This window comes from Phoxinus phoxinus, assembly GCF_949152265.1.
Source record: "Phoxinus phoxinus genome assembly, chromosome: 20".
NCBI classification, from domain to species: Eukaryota; Metazoa; Chordata; class Actinopteri; order Cypriniformes; family Leuciscidae; genus Phoxinus; species Phoxinus phoxinus.
In genome coordinates this window covers 21,715,560-21,737,770 of record NC_136895.1, presented here as the reverse complement: position 1 = coordinate 21,737,770, position 22,211 = coordinate 21,715,560, and the positions used below count along the sequence as shown (strand labels likewise).

At 36.3% G+C, this 22,211-nt stretch overlaps 2 protein-coding genes across 8 annotated transcripts in view; both read right to left on the bottom strand.

The window, feature by feature from the left end:
- Nucleotides 1-2,681: 2,681 nt before the first annotated feature.
- LOC306988401 (uncharacterized protein) lies at nt 2,682-8,037 on the bottom strand. Of its 2 annotated transcripts, none has more exons than XM_079593365.1 (3): nt 7,890-8,037; nt 4,693-4,843; nt 2,682-4,045 (listed from the first exon to the last, which is right to left on the bottom strand). In XM_079593365.1, exons 2-3 carry the CDS (start codon nt 4,781-4,783, stop codon nt 2,850-2,852), a joined length of 1,287 nt encoding a protein of 428 aa, XP_079449491.1. In that variant the 5' UTR covers nt 4,784-4,843; nt 7,890-8,037; the 3' UTR covers nt 2,682-2,849. The 2 variants fall into 2 exon arrangements, with proteins under 2 accessions (XP_079449491.1, XP_079449492.1); XM_079593366.1 differs by lacking the exon at nt 7,890-8,037 and adding an exon at nt 6,197-6,316 and having other exon boundaries at nt 2,688-4,045.
- A 59-nt stretch (nt 8,038-8,096) lies between these two features.
- Nucleotides 8,097-22,211, bottom strand: part of LOC306988408 (uncharacterized protein) — a 45,386-nt gene continuing 31,271 nt past the window's right edge. The window contains exons 5-9 of one of the 6 annotated variants that reach the window (XM_079593378.1): nt 20,977-21,131; nt 20,144-20,211; nt 19,877-20,024; nt 15,559-15,707; nt 8,116-9,990 (exon numbers count right to left, since the gene is read on the bottom strand). In XM_079593378.1, coding sequence (XP_079449504.1) covers nt 8,828-9,990; nt 15,559-15,613 — 1,218 coding nt within the window. In that variant the 5' untranslated portion in view covers nt 15,614-15,707; nt 19,877-20,024; nt 20,144-20,211; nt 20,977-21,131 and the 3' untranslated portion in view covers nt 8,116-8,827. Of the gene's footprint in view, nt 9,991-15,558; nt 15,708-16,587; nt 16,993-18,460; nt 18,720-19,876; nt 20,025-20,143; nt 20,212-20,976; nt 21,132-22,211 lie in introns of those variants that run through there. The other 5 variants (XM_079593377.1, XM_079593379.1, XM_079593381.1 and 2 more) reach the window with 5 other exon arrangements.

Below are 22,211 nucleotides of genomic sequence, written 5' to 3'. Positions count from 1 at the left end.
TGGGCATTTTATGTGCCTGCTTTTGCGAGCCTCTTGATTAGATCGAGGATTGTGCAACTCGTAGATCGATCGTGCTCCACTGACAGGCGCTGGCTTGCAATCTAAAATGTAGCGCGCACCAGTAGCCTACAGAGGGCGGTTTAAACTTGATAAATACATATATTTGAAATAGCCTATATCATTGTTGTTTTGCTTATTAGGCCTATTCGTGTGGACATGCTCATATTAGTTAGTGTTTTGATATATTTTTAAATATATGCTATAAAAAGTTATTAGCCTGGTAGGATAGTTATTTTAGGCTGTTTCAGTTGGAAAAAAGCCGAGATTGCGGCAAAACCCCGCACAGTTGTCACAGCACCCTGTGGGAACTACTATACCTTATCTTGTTTCTGTTGGTTAAATTAGTAGGCTATTGTAATTCTCGTTATGCCTAAGCCATGTGTTTAAACAGATCAATATGTTTATGCATGTAACTTCTTGAATATTTACAAGAAAAATCGCTAATTTCTAAAACTATGTTTGAAAACAGATGGTGGGAACAAAGTAACTCGGGGTAAAAAGTAACACAGACTTTTTAGATAGTTGCACAGTGTTAATCATGACATTCTTCCGGGCTTTTCACCACACTGTCGGCAGACGTCTTCCCGCCATCTTTCGAGAAAGTTCGGCGAAGTTTGGATGAGAACCATGAGAAACTCTTTCGGCAGAATTTTCGAAGAATGTGTGAAAGTATCTTAGTCCAATCTTATATTGTTTTATATAAGCGGTATTTTACAAAAAATAGCCCATGTTTAACTCACCCTGAAGCAATATGTATATGACATTCTTCTTTCAGACGAATACAATCTGAGTTATATAAAAAATTGTCCTGGCTCTGCAAGCTTTATAATGGGAGTGAATGAGTCCATCAGAGTGCATCCATCCGTGATGGAAAATATACCCATTGACTCCCATTTTAAAGCTTGGAAGAGCCAGGACATTTTTGAATATAACTCCGATTGTATTCGTCTGACAGAAGAATGTCATACACACCTAGGATGACTTGAGGGTGAGTAAATCATTTCGGAAAATAACGCTCCACACTTCACACTTTCCAATGGAATTTGAACTTCTTTCCAGATGACGATTTGTCATGTGTGTTATACATGACAAACAAACATTAATTAATTATGTATATTTCAAAATATGTGGATTTTTTATTTAATCCCACTCTACATTTAATTATTTTTAAAAAAGTTTAAAAAATAGTTTGGTTTATTTTTTTCCTGCCGTCGAGCCATTACTCCCTGAAAGTACCATGTTTGGCTGGAGAGCATTGGTTCCCAAGTAGACTGTGGAAAAATTATGTTTACACAAGTGTGTTTTCGTTTTAATATGCATAACTGTTGCTACAGTTATGCCTGCCATCCACACTACTCCAGAGTTTTAGACCCTCGAAAACTGAGACTTTTGAAAACGCTGTAGACCCTGTCAGCCAACTCCAAAACAAGACACACACAACCCATTGCAACGCCTACGACACCTCAGACTGACAAATATGTAAAAATAAACGGTAATTTTGGCTACTTTAGTTTTGTACACATTGTCATGTTAATTTTAATCAAATGCATTTTGTTTTATTGACCACAATATTATCATTGATATTTGTTTGAGAGGGGGGTTTCACACATGCCTGACCATTACAATAAGGTATTTGAACTTCAAACTTTGTCCATTATCCAGCCATTATATTCCAGTAAATATATTTCTACAATTTTGATTTCAAGAAAAGTCTTGTCTTTTGCCGTTATGATTGTATAAGTCTACGCAAGAGGGAGGAGATCGTTTTTATAATAAAGATTTCGAGGGCACATGTATTATAGAAAATAATCATGTGCACAGATCAATAATTTAGAATAAATTCTGCAATATTATAAAAAATAAGAGTAGTACATTTTGATTTCATGGTGACTTTAATGCTCGCCCCACTTAAAAGCTGCGGTGACAAAGGCGAAAATGTATATTATTAAAAAAATATATGTTGCAAAACCAATCAAATCTATAAATTCATCTCGAAGGTGGGGTGATAAAGTGTTAAACCGTGCTTTGACGATAGTTCAATGATGTTAATATTGTATTGAATTAGTATGACTAACATACGCTATATGCTGATTTTTATTGACATTTTGGCCACCATTGAAATGGATCATTGACATTACCAGAACACTGAGCAGTTTAAGTAAATATAAAATGAAAGTATATTTATAATGAAAGTAAATGTATGAAAGTGAAAGTATATTTATAATGAAAGTGAAAATATATTTTTATAATGAAAGTAAAAGTATATATTTATAATGAAAGTAAAAGTATATTTATAATGAAAGTAAAAGTATATATAATGAAAGTAAATGTATATATAATGAAAGTAAAAGTATATATAATGAAAGTAAATGTATATATAATGAAAGTAAAAGTATGAAAGTTAAAGTATATTTATAATGAAAGTAAAATTATTTATTATAAATAATATAAACCAAAAATGAATGAGTGCAAAGATACTCAAAGATTAATTCATGATGCCTCATTTAGAATGTGTTACATGCAAAACCATCAACATTGCCCCATCATAATAATATCTCGCATCTGCATTTGGTAAACAGGTCTTAAGTGGCCAAATAACTAGCTGATCTAATCACAAAGATGAAGATTCGTTAGATTTATTTATATATATTAAATACATGTCTCACTTAAAAGTGTTATAGTGTCCTTGTGTTGATCTGAATCTCACACTTGTTCACTGTGACGACTTTTGGTGACGTTTCTTTGTCCAGTTGCAGCTGGCTAGGATAGATTTATTTGGAAGGAAGCTTTTATTGCATTGGACATATTTTTTTTGAATGGTTGCGTAGAGAAGCTAATTTACTAAAACTCTTCCCACATGAAGGACAGAGATACGGCCTCTCTCCGGTGTGGCTGTTCTCATGTATTTTCAGACTTGCTGACCAACTGAATCTCTTGTCACACTGTGAACACTTGTAAGGTTTTTCTCCAGTGTGAATTCTCTGGTGCGATTTCAGTTCAGAATTTGTAATAAAGGTCTTCCCACAATCAAAGCAAACATGATTCTTCACGCCACTGTGTATTTTCTGGTGTCGTTTTAAACTACCCAGCTGACGAAAACTCTTTCCACACAAAGAACACTTGTAAGGCTTTTCCTTTGAGTGAACTCTCAGGTGGACCTTCAGGGATACTGCCAAAACAAATGTCTTATGGCACTGATCGCAGTTATACTGTTTTTCGCCGGAATGACAAAGCAGGTGTAATTTAAGAGTGTTTGCATGTGCAAAGCTCTTCTCGCACAGATCACATGAGTATGGTTTCTCTCCAGTGTGGATCCTCTCATGTATTTTCATGTGTCCTGCCTGACTGAAACTCTTCTCGCAGTGTGAACACTTGTAAGGTTTTTCTCCAGTGTGAGTTTTCTGGTGCTGTTTCAGTTCAGCATCTCTAATAAAGGACTTTCCACAATCGAAGCACATGTGATTCTTCACACCACTGTGCCTTTCCTGGTGTGTTTTTAACGCACCCATCTGACTAAAACTCTTTCCACACAAATAACAAACATAAGGCTTCTCCTTTGTATGAACTTTCAAGTGCTTCTTCAGGGTTTCAGGCCTTGAAAACATTTTACCGCACTGATCACAGTTATGTGGTCTTTCTCCAGAATGAGAACGCAGATGTAATTTAAGAGCGTTTGCTTGTGCGAAACTCTTCTCACACTGATCACATGTGTGCGGCTTCTCTCCAGTGTGAACTCTCATGTGTTCCTTGAGGATTCTTTTTTGTGCGAAACTCTTCCCACACTGATCACACGTGAACGGCTTCTCTCCAGTGTGAACTCTCATGTGATGTATAAGACTGTGTTTGTGTGAGAAACTCTTTCCACACTGAAAGCAGGTAAAAGATTGTTTGGCACTTCTTTTCAAAAAAGAGTTTTGTTTGTTGACATCATGTTTCTTCTCGGCTTCAGTAAATTCTTCACTCTCCTCTTTTTCTTCTGTCAGGTCTGAATTTCAGTAAATCATAAAAAGAGAAATATGAAGGAAAAAAACACTCAAGTGAACCCTGATATGATAGCGGAAATATTTGCTATTTGCTATTGCTATGATTGCTATAAAAATATTTGTATGAATATATTTGCACACTGATCTTCAAATTATTATTATTTAAATATTTCAGGCACAATTATTATTATTTATTATTATTATTATTATTTATTAGCTCCTTTAACTGTTTTTAACTACATCCACTAAATCTGATGAACTGATAGGGATGTACACGATTAATCGCGATTAATCAAATCCCAAATAAAAGTTTGTGTTTTAATATATGTGTGTGTATTGTGCATAATTATTTTGTATATATAAATACACACACATGCATGTATATATTTAAGAAAAAAATAGTTATTTATATATAAAATAGTTATATTTATATAATATAAATCATATAAAAAATATATAAAGTATATAAATGCCAATTTTGCTCAAATATGTACATGCATGTGTGTGTGTTTATATATACAAAATAATTATACACAATATACACACACATATATTATGTAAACACAAACTTTTATTTTGGATTCGATTAATCGCGATTAATCGTTTACAGCCGAGTATTATTAATCAAGAATCAAGAATAAACACCAACCTCTTTGTTCTTCGGTATCTTCATGTTTTATTTTGCAGGGTTCTGGATCATTGATGTACTCACTGTTTTTCTTCTCTTGTAGGCTGAGCATTTTTTGGTGAAATATTGTAGAAGAAGCTTCTAGAAGAAGGGCAAGCTCTGTGTAGAATATCTGGTTAAATTGAAAAACAATTAAATAAGTTATTAAACTGATGATATTCCACAGTGGAATACACATATTCCACTGTGGCAAACAGGACGAGGTCGAGGGACATGAGAGCGGCGCACCGGTCACGTATCTCTCACGGAGGAGCAGAGGCATAAAGGAGGAGCGACGACAGTGAAGATCGAGAGAGGAACAGCCCTGATTTTATGTTGTGTTTTGTTTCTGTATCCAGCAGTCGTCCGCGAGGGGCTGCTGGCTTATACTTTCATTTTGTATTTGTTTATTTTATTTATTAAAGTGTTGAATGTTCGCCGGTTCCCGCCTCCTCCTTCCCATAACAACAAACCTTGCTACATCCACCTTTCAACTTTTTTTTTTATTCTTACCTTTATCAACAGTATTGTCATATGAAAAACTAAATATTAAAATTATGAATAAATAACAGTTAAAATAACATTACAACTGAGTTCAACTTCATTTAACTTGTCATTTAGAAGAGTTTTTGTTAATTGAATAAGTGTTTTATTGTTTCTTAATTAAACATATATTAGAGACTGTAATTAAATAAATGCTGTTAAGAAAATTGTTGTTCTATGCATTTGTTTCATAATTCATTTATAATTAAATCCACAATTTCATGCGTTCATCTATTAGAGGTACAATGTAAAAATGTGTATTTGATGTTATGTTTAAATGTAAGGCACGAGAATGCGTCACTTTAGCGGCCCTTGATGGACTGATAATGAGCGGACGCCTAACGAGGCTCTGAAAGTTGAATTTAAAGGGATACTTCCCCGATTAGCATTAAGCTTTGTATCAGTAGAAAACCTGTAGTATTTTCGAATTACCGAAAGCTAAGCTAACTGAAAGCTGAGTAGTAGGGGGGTGACCATACGTCCTCTTTGGGCTCTTACCCGCGCACCAGACCAGACCTCGGGATCACGCAAAATGTCCGGGACTCGGCTCCTATTTCCCACAGTCGCCATTAGCTACAGATACATTATTACATTATTTGACACTGACACGTACGTGCCAGCTTTGCAGGTCATGCATTCTGCTTCACGCGGATCCCGACCGAGACGAAAACACAGGAATTTTCTTAGCAATGCTAAAATGCACATCAACCGATTACTTGTTCAGCGTTCATGTAAACACTACATTCAGATTCACCAATCGGAATAAATTCAGTCCGATTGAAACAAAAGGCGTGCATGTAAACATAATGAATGGCGACCGCAGAAACCAAAAGCCGAAATCCGGCGTGCGAATCCGACGCTCGTGGCCCGACTACTTCAGAGAACCCAGCTAAATATGAACTACCAGTGACGTAAGTGTACGCTGAAATAAAAAGTCTCTCACCTCATGACTTCTGTCCTGTCAGTGCTCCTAGGGCGCACTCTTCAATTGCACGCGCAAATGCGGCGGCGCGCACTGTATATCATTACACTTTAAGGCCCGGTTTCACAGACAGGGTTTAGCCTAAACCAGGATTAGTCCATAGTTCAATTAGGACATTTAAATCATTTTCATAAACATGCTTAGAAAAAAAACATTACTGGTGTTCATCTTGAGACAAAACAAAGGCACTGATATATTTTAAGATCACTCAGTGCAAGTTTATTTCAGTTGGAACAGCTCAGACTTACATTTTAGTCTAGGACTATGCTTTAAAATTGTTTGTGAAACCGGGGGTATATGAAGTAGTCTCAGCCTTAAAAGTCACGCCCACGGACCGTTGGCTGAACGTCTGATGCATATGGCACTCTTTTCTAGAAACACTTCAGGAGTTTTAAAGTCACGATATGATTGGTTGAATTCTACAGGATGTCTGGGAGACGCGTGTATCACATTCTTTATCGGTCCGCCTGGAAACTAATAATGTGACGCTAAAACCCCTCTTGTTTGTATTGTGTATTCACCATGGTAACTGTTGTTTCAATAACCCCAAAATGCCACTTTTCTTTCACCTTTTTTTTTTTTTTTTTTATGACTGTGGTGGCAAATACCAACATTGTATTAACAAAAACTAGTTTGGGACTGCTATTTAATAGGTTAACCTAATAGGCCTACTGTTTATGTTTCCGTATTAGTCATATTCTTAAAAAAAAAATATATATATATATATATATATATAATACTTAAAAAAGTGGGTCCCGTGGCCAAACGAGAACCCCTGGTATAAAGCTATTCAAAACATAATGTTAATTGTGATAATCGTAATTAATAATCGCAATTAGAATTTGATTTTTGTCATAATCGTGCAGCCCTATTTGACACTAATACAATTAGCTTTAATTGGCAGTTTACAGGTGATCGAAGTCATAAAGCACAATTAATGAAGTGAAAACAGGAACTATCCTATTAACAGGCTTGTCAACAGCTTTTAATAAAACGTCATCAGCAGAGATTTCACTTTAGTCTAAAGGACTGTGGTAGAAACAATTTTTTTAAATCAAATGCATGCAGAATGAGCATAAAAGTGCTCTGTATTAGCATTATTTGTAACATAATATATATTAGGCCTATTTGTTTATAATAGCATAAATCTGAGACGCATGTACAAGCCACATACAACAGCTATTTTTCTGCTTCCTTTATGTGTGAACATTTTATGAAAAGGTAACGTTACAAGTAAAAAGAAATCTAAGCACGTCCATATAAATATAGGCTATAGCCTAGTTCGATTGTTCTCATATCTACACAGACAGCAATAGCCTAGGAATTACATAATTTACGGAGGCCTACTCTGGTAATAAGAGAAAGTGACACCTTGTCAAGTGACATTCAGTAACAATAACATTATTGTTTCAAACATCGACACACGAACAGAGAAAAAACACAAAATCGCTCATGTCTTAATGAATTTAACACATAAACATCGTTGACATGGCAGCTAAATGTTAATTTCCGTCGGCAAACGCAAGAAACGACGCACAAATAGGCATGTACCCGATTAAAACAACACAAACCATCCCTTTAAAAGCTGCTTGAGTTAATTCTGTACTTTATAGTTATATTAAATATACGCTGCACCGTGAATTGCTCAACTCACCTCAGAAGGCTCGAAGCTGCTGACGGGGTGACGTAAGTGGTGACGTCATCACATTGAGGCTGCAACGTACGTTATCAAAAACGCTCCAATTTTATCCACAATCATAAATCACAGGTACTAAACAAAAATAACTGTATAAATTCCATTCTGTGTCGAACTGTTTGTTAGAATAAATTAATTTTTGCTTCTGATATTGAATGTTATGATGTAGACAGACAGCCACTTCAGAAATGTGTGGGGTGACAATTTATTAGGCATATAAAAGTTATATCAAGAAATGTAAAAGATGGAGAGCCCAAAAATACATTAACTTTCATAATTTAATGATTAAAATTATTCAAATATTTATTTTATTAAGAATAAAAGCAGAAGTGGACCCGGACTTCCATACAGACAGTTAAATAACTAAAGATGAAATTAGTCAAATCAGTCCATATATGCCACAATGATCTGGTGTGTTCTCAGATGACTAGGAATGTAATGTAGTTTTTTTTTTTTTTTTACTGCAGGCTAAATCAGGGATTCCCAACCACGTTCCTGGAGCCCCACAACTAACACTAAAGACCATGATTATTTTTATATCAATTCTAGATAATTCAATTTAATATTGATATAAAGTGATGTATAATTAAGAACTAACGTTAATTCACAATAGACAAAAGTGTATTCATAAATTTGCATTAACTAAAAACAAATGCGTGATCAAATATTCCTTATTTAGAATGTAATACTTTACATGTGCAAATGGTAATTGTAAAGCATTAGGAATAACAAAATAATAATCACCTTTATACATGCCAAAATCATAAAACATTGCCCTATCATTACTGTATATCTCGCATCTGCATTTGGTAAATATGTCTGAAGTGGTCAAGCAATTAGATGATCTAATCACAAGGAACAAGAACAAGTTAAATTATAAATATCAGATACACGTCTTAAAAGTGTTTGTTTTCGGTATGACTGAGTAGAAAAGCTAATTTACTAAAACTCTTCCCACAATGATACAGCCTCTCTTCAGTGTGGCTACTCTCATGTATATTCAAAGACGCTGACCACTTGTAAGGTTTTTCTCCAGTGTGAATTCTCTGGTGCAGTTTCAGTTCATTATCTGTAATAAAGGTCTTCACACAATCAAAGCACATGTGATTCTTCACACCGCTTTGTGTTTCCTGGTGCGTATTAAAATTGCCTATATGACCAAAACTCTTTCCACACAAAGAACACACGTGAGGCTTCTCCTTTCTATGAACTTTCCGGTGGTTCTTCAGACAATCTGCCCTAACAAATTTCTTATTACACTGATCGCAGTTATACTTTCTTTCTCCGGAATGAGAAAGCAGGTGTAATTTAAGAGAGTTTGCATGTGCAAAGCTCTTCCCGCACAGATCACATGTGTGCGGCTTCTCTCCAGTGTGGATCCTCTCATGTATTTTCATGTGTCCTGCCTGACTGAAACTCTTCTCACAGTGTGAACACTTGTAAGGTTTTTCTCCAGTGTGAGTTTTCTGGTGCTGTTTCAGTTCAGCATCTCTAATAAAGGATTTTCCACAATCAAAGCATATGTGATTCTTCACACCACTGTGTCTTTTCTGGTGTAACTTAAAAACGTTCATCCGACTAAAACTCTTTCCACACAAAGAACAAACGTGAGGCTTCTCCTTTGAATGAACCTTCAGGTGGCTCTTGAGGGATTCTGCCCTTAAGAACATGTTACCGCACTGATCACAGTTATATCGCCTTTCTCCAGAGTGTGAACGCAGATGTGATTTAAGAGTGCTTGCGTGTCTGAAGCTCTTCCCGCACTGATCACAAGTGTACGGCTTCTCTCCAGTGTGGATCTTCATGTGTTCTTCAAGTGATCCTTTTCGCGAGAAACTGTTCCCGCACTGATCACACGTGAACGGCTTCTCTCCACTATGAATTCTCATGTGATGTTTCAGATTTTGTTTGCATGAGAAACTCTTTCCACACTGAGAGCAGGTCAAAGATTGTGTAGCACTTCTTTTCAGTGTGTGGCTTGAATTTTTTTTTACAGATTTGACATGTTTCTCCTTCTCTTCGGTAAATACTTCACTCTCCTCGTATTCTTCCATCAGGTCTGAAATTAAATGTAAAACAGGTTAGATTTTAAGTAAATCATACAATTAAAAATAGAAATATGAAGGAAAAGAACAGGTGATCACTGATATGATAGAAGTAACAGAAAACTGCAATTAAAAAAAATCAGGAATGCAAACTTATCAGGGGTGAAATAAGTTGAAAAAGATGCAAAACACTCTTCCTAGAATAACCTCGCAGGTTTCTCTATAGAGCTCCCCCTACAGCTTCGGAATAGATATTTGTCAACAGTGTCGAAAAACTGGTTGGCGACTCTCAGATACCGGAGGCTAGGGCTGGGCGATAAAACGATAACGATAATTATCGCGATATAATTTTTCTCGATAAAACGATATCAAGAGCTCGATAAATGTTCGATAATGTTTTTGCGCCAAAAGCGGAACGAATCTCATTTGAACCGCGCGCGCCACACGGACCGTTTATCCGCTCGGCTCAAAGTCCAAACAGCAGCGCGAGCCAGAGCCCGTCTACGGAGAGCCTGTTCACTCCCTATTAAGTCCTATTGTACCGAATTTTTGGTTGTAGTTCCACCAGAGTTCCACTGGGGGCGATCGCCCGAGTGCAATATGAATGGGAGTCTATGGGGCTAGACGGCTAAATGTGTCTCTTTCACCCGATTGCCATTGAGAAATCTCAGATTTGATTGTAGGTTTGGCAAGTTCAACATGGGTTATAGGTCGAAAATTGAATGAACGAGTACTTATGTCCTTTCGATTTCTTACAGGTTGAGTTGTTGTTGCCCATAACACGCTAGCATTCTGCTAACGAACGCTGATTGGTCAGTGAATGACTGGTTACGACCAGAGATACCGCTTGATGGCATCATGGCATCCGAAGCGGGAACAGAATGTATTCTAGCAGAAACTCTTCTAGCACGTGTGTTTACCTGTGTCAGCTGTGCTGGCGATGCCTCGAGAGAAAATAAAGTGCAGAGCGCGAAAACACCACAGTGACTGAAGGATTGCCGTAAAGCAGTGTCTCTGGTCGTACGATGTGTATGACGTCATTGACATTTTGAAAGACTTTTTAAAGCAAATAAGTGACTCTAAAAAATCTAACACCCAGCAATAAGCAATTTCTTTGCATCTCCTTTCGAATACAACATTCAAATTACTAGACAAAAAATTATATCTTGAGAAAAGTGGATTTTGAGGGGTATAGCTCCATAGACCTCCATTCATTCTGCACTCGTCCTGTGAGCGCCCTCATGTGGAATCAGAGTGGAACTGCAACCAGTCAGAAGCCGGAAGTGTAGCGAGAGTGAACCTTCTCCCCTTATTAGACATTCTCTGCGCGAGCTCACTCGAGCAGACGCGTTTACTCTGATCGGCCTCGGTCACGAGATCCAGTGAGAAGCGCTTGTATTCAGCTAGGAACACAAATGTCTCAGTGATTTAAACCAGTTTAAAGGCAGATGAGACCGCGCTGACGAACAGGAGAAACACTGTCTGTGCGCAACGATACAGTCAGAAGCTTCTCCGTCGACACATTCCCATCATTTACCACGGATGTAACGTTACTGTAACATTAGCCTAACGTTAGTAATATTAACTGCACCATGAAATGTGCGTGGGATATAGCCTATATATATTGAATTGTATAATATTATTAATGTAGACAATGTATTAAAGGACTAATGGAATATAATTACAGTTTTTAATAATGTATTTAGGCTACTGGTTTTCATAAATACCATAGAAACCATAAAGTTACATTTTATCTGTGGTTATCATGATCTAAATGCATGATGCTGGATGACCAATGGTTAATTTTAATAAAACTAAAGAATATTACATTTTACCAAATAAAAATAATGTTGTTACTTTTTTGTAACAGATGTTACTGTTTTTGTTAATGAACATAAATTGTATAAAGTAAATCTGCATCCTAACTCAAGCTAATACTACTGAAATAAAGATATTTATTTTGTTAAGGAAAAATGACAAATGTTTGAATGTTCTACCTCGGATTTGTGAATGTTCACCTGTTTGGCAAGTGTTTGTCATGATATGTTCTGACAATAAAGAGTAGTTTATAAACACAACGCTCTGGTTTCTACAGCTTTCACTTAGGAGTACAAATCTGTCTTTAAACTTGAAATAAATAAAGATTTGACATTTATCGATAATTATCGATATCGACTGATATAAAAAAAAATATCGTGATATTTTTTTTGGGCCATATCGCCCAGCCCTACCGGAGGCTAGTAGATCAACGACATCAAAGCAGACGGGACATTCTTTACTACATCATCTTCTTTCGGGTTCGAACAGCGTGAGGGAGCGCAATAATGACAGAATTTTAGCAGATTATTTTTGCCGTAAAGCAATGCGTTATATTGCTCTACGGCCAGATGCTGCGGCCGCCAGGCCAAAGTTGCAAGGGTGGTTTTTCCGCTCACAGGCGATCGGGGGGTGCGAGATGACCACCATTCAACCCGAAAAAAGTAATATAACCATTCCAATGACTCTGAAGCTGTTGAGTTAAGGTAAAAAACCTGCATAGTTAATCTTTAAGCTTGAGTATATTTTTAGCTAAAGCTGTTAAGTTATTAAGCAACATCTCGAGTACGTTTTTCCCTTTCTGTTTTATATGATGACCTCTAGGAGGTAATCTAGGCATATGTTGTCCCTGATTGTTTTTTCCTGAAGAGATACAAGTTGTTGTTGAAACGAAAGTAAAAGAGTGATGGACTTTTGTTGCGTTTTACCATGAAATGAGAGTTTTGAGTCTTTCTTCAAATCAACACATTAATGATCCATCTCATATGCCCACGAGTCACGACCCACCAGAAATGAATTGTGATGTTATTTTTTATTACTTGGCCCATCCGACTCACGGATATAACCGCAATCCGCGCATTACTACACATTATTATGTTTCTGCACTATTCCCTTCAAAGCAAACAAACCAGCAAACCTTTATTTGTTGCTTTGTGACGGTTATGTTGAAGTGAGGCCATTCGGCTATATTAAATATTTATATCGAGTTGAGTATGTGCACTAAATCAGTGCAGATTACATAAACTTCGCCAGAAAATTGAGTGAACATAATTTGTGAAACATAACCCATCACATTGGCTTGCAATTTGACATTGTTGCCTGTCATAGTTATAGCTTAATTTTTTGGGTTGTAAGGGTGTTTATTTCAAATCCTTTCCTTATGATATTGCAAAAAAAACATATTGTGTGTAAAAGCAAACTGTTTAATTACGTTGTGGATATGACAGTATAGTAGAGCATAACTAAAGTTGTATTCGTTGACAAAATGGTAATGTTAGTAGCGTTATACAAGATTTATTTGGAATGAAAGGGTAACCACTCTTTTTAAGAGACAATTTTCTAGGAAATTAAAATTCATTCAATGCGAATAATACGCAATATTTAAAAGTCTTAAAAACCTGTGTATATTTTTGATGAAATCTGAGAGCTGTCTCACTCCTTCATAGGCTGCTAGGTAATTGCATCTGCCGGCCCAGAAAAGTTAGTAAAGACATTGTTAAAATAGTCCAAGTGACTACAGTGGCTCAACCATAAGTTTATCAAGCGACAAGAATACTTTTTGTGTGCAAAAAAAAACAAAACAATAACGACTTTATTCAACCATCTCTTCTCTTCCATGTCATTCTCCTAAGCTGTTGAGGTAGTGTAACAGCGCAGCGCTTTTGGGTTGTACGTCAGAACGTAGGCTCACTATTGGCCGACACTGGTCATGTGTGTGATGCTGGCCGATAGTGAGCCTACGTTCTGACGAAGCGCTGCACTGTTACACTATGTGAACTCACTCAGAGGCCCACAGAGAAGAAAATTAATATTTGAATAAAATATGTATTTTTGCGCACAAAAAGTATTCTCGTCACTTGATAAACTTATGGTTGAGCCACTGTAGTCACTTGACTATTTTAACAATTTCTTCACTAACTTTTCTGGGCTGGCAGATGCAATTACCTAGCAGCCTATGAAGGAGTGCGATTTCATCAAAAAAATCTTAATTTGTGATCCGAAAATGAACCTAAGGCTTACGGGGTTGGAACAACATGAGGGTGAATAATTACTGACAGAATTTTCTTTTTTGGGTGAACTACTGTAGCCTGGTCCTACCAGACTCTCGTAAATTTCATTTGTACAGAGAGTCTGGCCTCTCTCCATTGACAAGCGTTAACTTCCTTGAAGGCGGGTACTCTGTTGAAGTTTAAAACTCTGGATCTGCCATAACCAATCGCTAACGTTTGGTCGTGGCGTATGACGACTCAAACTAGCGCACAATCTCAACGTCATCGTTCTCAGCCACTCCTTCTGTTCGCTGGTTGGACCGGTAAAAAATTTATCGGAGAAAACCCAAGAATATACCACAATCCCAGACGTAGTACTGAAGGAAAATGAAAATTGAGCGGAAGTACGTAGGAGGGCGGAGCCAGGCTAGAGCTACTGTAACTCAACACATTACAAAGTAAAATTCTAGCTTCCGGCCAAACAGCCATACGCAGTCTACTTGCCCCTAATGCGCAATTTATGAAATGTATGACGTCGGAAATAGCGTAGTGCGTCACAACGAAGCGTAAATATCAGCAGTACGTCGCATTACTTGCATAAGTTGTGCTTTACACTTGGCTGGAAGCTATTTATTTTATTTTATTACATTTTAAATATGAATATTTTTCCTACACAAACTAATCGTTTTGCTTCAGAAGGCCTTTATTAAACCACAGGAGCCGTGTGAAGGTCGTTTATGACTGATGTGCGCACGTTTTTGAGCTTCAATCTGTTGGTAGCAGTCCACTGCCATTATAAAACTTGAAAGAGCCAATATATTTTTTAATATAACTCCGATTGTATTCGTCTGAAAGAAAAAAGTCATATACAGCTAGGATGGCTTGAGGGTGAGTAAATCATGGGCTAATTCTCATTTGAAAGTGAACTACTCCTTTAGCTTATTTAGTGAACTGTTCCAGAAAATCAGAATAACATTTGGAAAAAAAACAAAAACATTTTGAGCAAAAAAACTTTTTCAAAGGCTACATCCGGATCGGATTCAGAACAATGATTGAAGTCCCCCTGTAGTCAATCATTTTAACCCTTAAAACTCATCTTTGATCACCAAAATGACATATTTAAGCGTAAGCTTAAAATAGCTTAACATAACTCTAAACCCTTGCATATACACGGATCCATGAATATGCTAATTAGTCACAATGGCTGAGAAAGTTTTTAAAAAAGGGTTGAAAATGGTTTCATATTTTAGTAATATGATTGTGAAACGGATATAAAATAAAACGGCTTTTAAAACATCTAGTCTGACCCACTTATTTTAACAATATGAATGTTTTTCAAACCTTTTTACACTGACCCTTTGTTGACACTAAAGAAAACTTAATTTTGTACTAATTTTATGGAAAGTATCCTGTATATGATTTGCTCCTCTAACTATGTTATTTCACAGCTCTTGCGAATTTTCTAACTTCATCCACTAAATCTGATGTACTGTTGAAGTTTTATAACCTTAAATGTTCTTCAGCATCATTAATAAAAAATCAAGAATAAACACCAACCTCTTTGTTCTTCAGTATCTTCATCTTTTATTCTGCAGGGCTCTGGATCACTCATGTTCTCGCTGTTTCTCTTCTTCACTTGTAGGCTGATGGGAATATTCCAGCATTTATCAGTGAATTGTTATAGAATCTTCACAAAAGGGGAATTCCTGTGTAGTCGGAAGAGCAGATCTTATTAAGCAGAAATTATTAAACTGATCATTTTAATGCACACATTTTAAGCATTTAAATTGTGTGTTTATCCTATCCATCTTTCAAAAAGGTAAAGTTATTGAATGAATTTTGAAAACAAATATATTCTACATGTTTATATTTTGCCTTTGAGTCTATATATATTTTTTTTTAATTATGCATTTTCAATCTTACCCTTATCTGCAGTATAGTGATAAGAACAAACAAATATTGAAATTATGAAAAAAACACGTTAAAATAACATTCCAAGTCAACTTCATTCAACTTATCATTTAACAGTTTTTGTTGATTGATTTTAAGTGTTTTATTGCTGTTACATGAAATATACAGAGATTGTAATGAATAAAATTGTTAGAATTAGTGTATACTTCAAAAGGGGCGATTGTGTTTTGTTTTGCTTGCCTTAATTTGTTGACACTATTAAAATGAGCTTTAAGTGACAGTTTACAGGTGATCTGAAGACACAAATGAGGTGAAACAGTTCTAGAGCGTCATCAGTAGAGATTTTACTCTATTCAAAGTGGTAGAAACAGATTGAATCAAGGTACATGCTGAATGAGCATAAACTTGCTCTATAATAGTATTATTTATAACAATCTGATATTTATAAAATCATTATTAAATTCAAATAAATACAAATTACATCTAAGGTTACAGCAGTTCAGTATAAGTGTTCTAATAACTTCAAAAGCAATAAAGGAATAACATAATTTACGTGTTATTCTGTTGTATATGCACAAACTGGCAATGATTATAAGACCTCATCCTAATTATCATAAAGGTAAGTGTCAAAAGATAAAAACAAATATATATATAAATATAAAATTGTGTCCGCACTTAAGATCGTTTCCATGTTCATACTGTGACAAGTGACATTCGGCAACAATAATATTATCGCTCCAAACATCGAAAAACACGAACAAAGAAACGAAAACAAACACACACACACACACACACCATCCTTATTTTAACACTCGTGTCCTGCTAAATGTCAATTTCCGTCGGCAAACGCCAGAAAAGACGCAAATAATATAAAACAATACATAAATCACCCGTTTAAAAGGGCTTCTCGAGGGTAATAGTGCACTTTATAATTATATAAATATACGCTGCACACCGTGAACTGCTAACGTTACTCACATCCATAGACAGTGCTCACATCATCAGAAGATTCTTCTTCTTCTTCTTGTTATGTTTTTAATGGCGGTTGGCAAACCAGCTTATTAGGTGCTTTACCGCCACCTACTGACCGGGAGTGTGAATCAGAAGATTTGGCAGAATGTAGGGGAAGAAAAAATAATAATATTTGCAATAACCTTTATACTCGCTCCATCAGACCTGTTTCTTTAAAAAAAAAATCATTAACTGCATATGTATTTTCCTCAATGCTGTTCCAAAGATGTTTTTTAAAGTGAAGTTTATTTTTAATTTTTCTAGTACTTCTTTTAATTCCTTCCTTTCCTTTTCATAACAATCCATCATCACATATTGGACAGATTCTGGTTGATTGCAATGTAAACACATTCCATTTATACCTAATAGATGAAGTGTCTTGTTGAGCCCTGTATTCTGAGACGAGTGATCATTCTTTCTTCACTTTGATTTTTACTCATCTCCTTTCCCATGCCCGACAGAGCTTTGAATACTATACAAATGTCTTCATTAGAAGACTCGATGCTTTGCTGACTGATGGCGTTAGTGGTTGACATCATCACTGCGAGGCGACAACGTATGTTATAAAAAAAGCTGTGTCCCAATGGACCACTTAAATCTTTACAATTTGTAATTCGTGACGCGTGTCCATTTGGAAATACGTCTCACTTATTTCCGGTAATGTTTACTTTCAATGTAGGCTAATGTGGTCAATGAGTTGAACAAACGGCACTTAAAATGAGTGACCGCGCAATAAGATTCCATCTGCTTGAAATTCTCAGAGAGCATTACAGCATCTCAGACAATATAATGAACTACTGCGAGTTTATCTGAGACAGAGACCACCAGAGGGAGATATAGACAACATTTAAACTTTAGTGAGTGTTTGCAAAAAAAAAAAAAAAAAAAAAAAAAACCTTCAGATGTCAAATAAAATGTGTCAGAATGAGATGTAGGCCTTTGTGGCCTTTGGTCAGATGTGGTATGTCTATAATTGGAGATATGAGAAGGTGCGCAAAACGTGTGGGGTGCAAATGAATCCTTGGTCTGTAATGGTACTAGAAACTAAAGTAGTGTTCTCAATGCCAAGTTGCCATGAGTGAGAACAAAGGCTCAACTGAGATGCAACAGAATACAAACAGTATACAAAACAGCTAGGCTAGGCTACATCCCACAATGTGCGGTTCTTTGTCCACTGTATATGTATACAGATCATTTTGTAAATCATGATTTGATGGACTCATAAATCCAAAACATCAAGTGTTAGTAGCACTTTGAACATGAACCTCAACAAAACTACTGGTATGATCAATATAAAAAGAAGATTTCTGTCTCTTTGTTGAACAGGAAATAGTGGCCTACCAGAACCCAAAGTGTCAGAAAATCTCTAGATAGCGTGAACAAGTGGGTATAGAAATGAAATGACATTAGCTATTCAATGTACAGCTTACATGTATCTTTTGTGCACTGATTTAAGATTGTTTAGCGGATGCCAGTGGGATTATGTAAAAATGAATGCTGTGCTGATATAATCTATATATCTAGAGTGCTGCCTTACCTTGTCACCAAAACACCCGCCAGTGGACATTATGCAAATAAAAACATTCAGGTGATCAGAGCTGTAAAATCTGGAAAATATTTTTTTTTCTCGCTGAGATGAAAATTACAGGAAGGAGATGTGGAGTTTAGGGAAGAGCAGAATGTCATGATCCCGTTTCTCTTTCTCTTTCCTCTGTTTCCCTCTTCTGGTCACACACGCACACACACGGACATTCACACTGATTGCCACATTTACGCACACATCTCTCTCTCATCAGTTCCAGCTGTATCCACTCGCCACCTATCACCGTATCCTCCTTTCCACACCTGTTCTCTCTTTCCTTAATTATGTCTGCTCCTTCTTAGCCTTGCTTTTCCCCAGTCTCTCTGCCAGATTATTTCATCAGATACCTGTATCAAGTCTATGCGTACTTACCTCTCGTTCCTGTCTTGTTTTGTCCTGTGCGCGCAGTGTGTGTTTGCGCTTTCACCAAGTACCTGTTTGCTAAAGATGTGCTTTTGCTGATAGCTGTTTAGCACCTGCTCTCATCCACTGCTACACCGTCTCCTGTGAGTACCTGAGCTGGCTGGCGCTCGAACAGTGTCCTTCTCCACCTGTGACGTTCTGCTGTCTGGACGGAAGATTTATATTGTTTACTGTCTACCTGCATTTGCGGAGGATCCTTTGTTAAACTGAACTTTATTGAACTTCTGTTTGCTTACCTCCGGACAGTCCTTTCTGTTAATAAAAGACTGTTCTGCTGCATATCGCTTTTGGGTCATCCTTCCACCCATCACACAGAAAACCACAAAGTAATGCATAATGCAAATACTGATATATCCACACTGAATACATGAACTATTCAGCCGAACTCATCACTCAAGCAGATTCAAGTTTTGGATTCTGTATTTGTATTTCACTGAAAAAACATCAACACTGGAAAAAAATATAAACTACAGTATATTTAATCTAAGGTCGACGTAATGAGACCTTAATCGACTAGCGTTTCCCAGACAGAAACATAGTGTCGGCCCAGATCCGGCCCACCTCTGGTGCGTACATGTGGAATCTGAGCTGACACTATGTTGCTGTCTGGGTTGCTTTTGTGAATTTTTTTTAATTAGAAATATACTAATTTAACACCTTTGACTAACTTTATCCATCAAAATCATTGTTTGTTTTAAACGTAGGCTTGTTGTTTTTAATATTTAAAATTTTCAAATATTATGGGCACATATTTTAGTAGGCATCTTTGTAAGAAATTGTTGGTTTTGCCATGTCATTTTCTCAAAAAGGTTTGTGAACTCCCCCCTTATGGTCAACACCTGCCTTCACAAAAAGTTATATTGTTCTTTAATGCTTTATTATGGTTTCACTTTATATAGAGCAGGTGTTTTGTGTAACTGTAGGGGAATAACACTCTCCGCATCACACCATCTCTTTGTGCGGCAGACAATCTAGCGCATGTCATCGTCAGTGACCCATTGTCAGTAAAACTGCTGCTGCTTGTTGCAGAGACGCTGAACAAAACATCAGATCTCAGTTTCCGCTCGGCTGCTTGGTCGGTGGGCTGACGTTTGTTCTGCAAACAAATACTCGGCTTGGATTCAATATCCCGGATTGAACATCTAGTGCATCATAAACCAATAAAGCAGAAGTAATGGATTTGTGGATTTGTATATTGGTCAGGCAGTCACTTACTGGTCACATGCTTTTCGAGAGTGTTTACAGGATGTGGCTTGTTCCAGTTAGTCTGTCAGGAGTCATATCTACCAATATAAAACAGAAATCAAGAGTTTATCATTTTAAATCAAGGAATAAGTCATATGGCCTTGGCTCATATTCAAGACTCACTTTCAAGATAAAAAAAAAATCAATGTAAAAAGCTTTTTATATGTTAATTTACAGGAAGCAATAAAGTTCTTCATGCATGTGCTCACCAGTATAACACCATTAAAGCATCATTAGTTTAGATAAAGAGCATCAGTAAGTCACAGAAGCAACCAAAACACGCCAAGATAATGATTCTTTCATTTGTTTTAGAATAAAATATAAAAATCTACAAAATCAATCACATTTAGACACAAAAAAATTAATGTACGTTACTGTAAAAAATAGTTGATGACAAAAGATGAATTTCATGTATTCATGTATTTAGGTTTCTGATGTCACAAATTGAGCCATTTATTGCATGTTATATTCAATAAATTGTCTTTTTATGCTTAGGCGAAAGTTTTGAGTGATATACATGTGTTTTCATGATTTGGCCACTTTAATATTCACAACTATTATAAATACAGGCTTTATTGTTTTGCAAAAAATAAGCAAACAAAACGGTATAAATCAATAAATGAAAAGTATTATTTTAAAAATCGAGACGATTGAAGGGTTGCACGTTCTCAGTGTTAGTCGTTTATAGTGAAATATTACAACAAAATGCTTCTTAGTTTGGTACTTCTATTATGCAGTCTTGCACAAGTATTTTTTTACGCACAGATCGAATGCGAGAAGCTTCATGCACTGTGACACATTACCTGCTCCGCTCAGAATGAGATGTACGTGTGGTCTTTGGTCAGATGTGGCACGGGTTTCTATTACTGGAGGTATGAGATGCAGAAAGTGTGATGCAGATGTGCTGTGGAAACACTGCGTGTGGGTGAAGGGCTGCAGACGAACTCACGGCCTGCAACTGAAACAAATAAACGTGTTGCATTACTACAAGACAACATAATTCATCATATGTGTGCATTAAAACAGAACAAGCTGTTCAGATTAACTTTTACCAGAAACCACTTTTAGATACTGTAAAAATGACTGGCTATAGACTTTAACAGAACAAACATACTCACATGTTACGGAAAATGCAAAGAACTGAGCTGAGAATTAAAAGAGGCGGAAGAAGCTAGAAGTGAGAAAATAAAGCTGAAGGAAACTCATACATAATCTTGAAAGTCATGTGAGTCATGAAAGGCTGCATTGAGGATGATGGCTGACCTTGACCTTATTACCTTCAGTGAGAACAATGAGTCCACTGAGATAAGACTGAATACAATGAACAAACTCTGAATATTTGTATTACAGTGCATGTGTGCAGATGCTTTTGTAAATAAGAATTGGCAGAATAGGAAAATCATGGATGGTATTCAAAAGAACATCCTTTTTAATGTGTCATTTGAATTTCCTAAAATAATGCTAGACACAGGAATAGTGCTCTCCATTATTCCCACATGCACAAACACACACACTTCTTTTCAACTTAACTAGATTGCTGTACAGGAAGTAGTGGCCAACCAAAACCCAAAGTGTCAGAAAATATATTGATAGTGTGAACTAGTGGCTATAAAAGTGAAATGACATCAACTATACAATACATAAGTTTATGTAACTTTTGTACAGTGATTTGACATCTCAGATATACTGTATTTTGAAGGCCTCTTGTGCTGCAGGATGTGCTGAGCTGTTAAACACCATATTTCTTTGTCATAATGCCAACATTTCCTTTTTTCTTTTCTTTTTTTCATTTAAACCTTACACCTGTCAACCGACTCTGTGATTTATTAACTAAGCAGCAGCTTAGTAAATAAAAAATAATAAAAACTGTTGTATTTGGTAGATTAGAGACTGATGACTGCAGGAAAAATGTTTACATTCAGCTGTTAGTTATATAGAGCTGTAGGCTACTCTGAAAAGATTTTTTTTTCTGAGAGGAAAATGACAGGAAGGAGTTGAAGAGCAGAGAAGAGAAACAAACCACAAGTAGAGCAAAGTA

Excerpts from the sequence above, each read along its gene's own strand:
- LOC306988401 (XM_079593365.1), bottom strand. The coding sequence starts at position 4,783 with ATGCTCAGCCTACAAGAGAAGAAAAACAGTGAGTACATCAATGATCCA. Across the intron at positions 4,046-4,692 it reads AGATACCGAAGAACAAAGAG|ACCTGACAGAAGAAAAAGAG; the intron begins GTTGGTGTTTAT and ends ACTGAAATTCAG.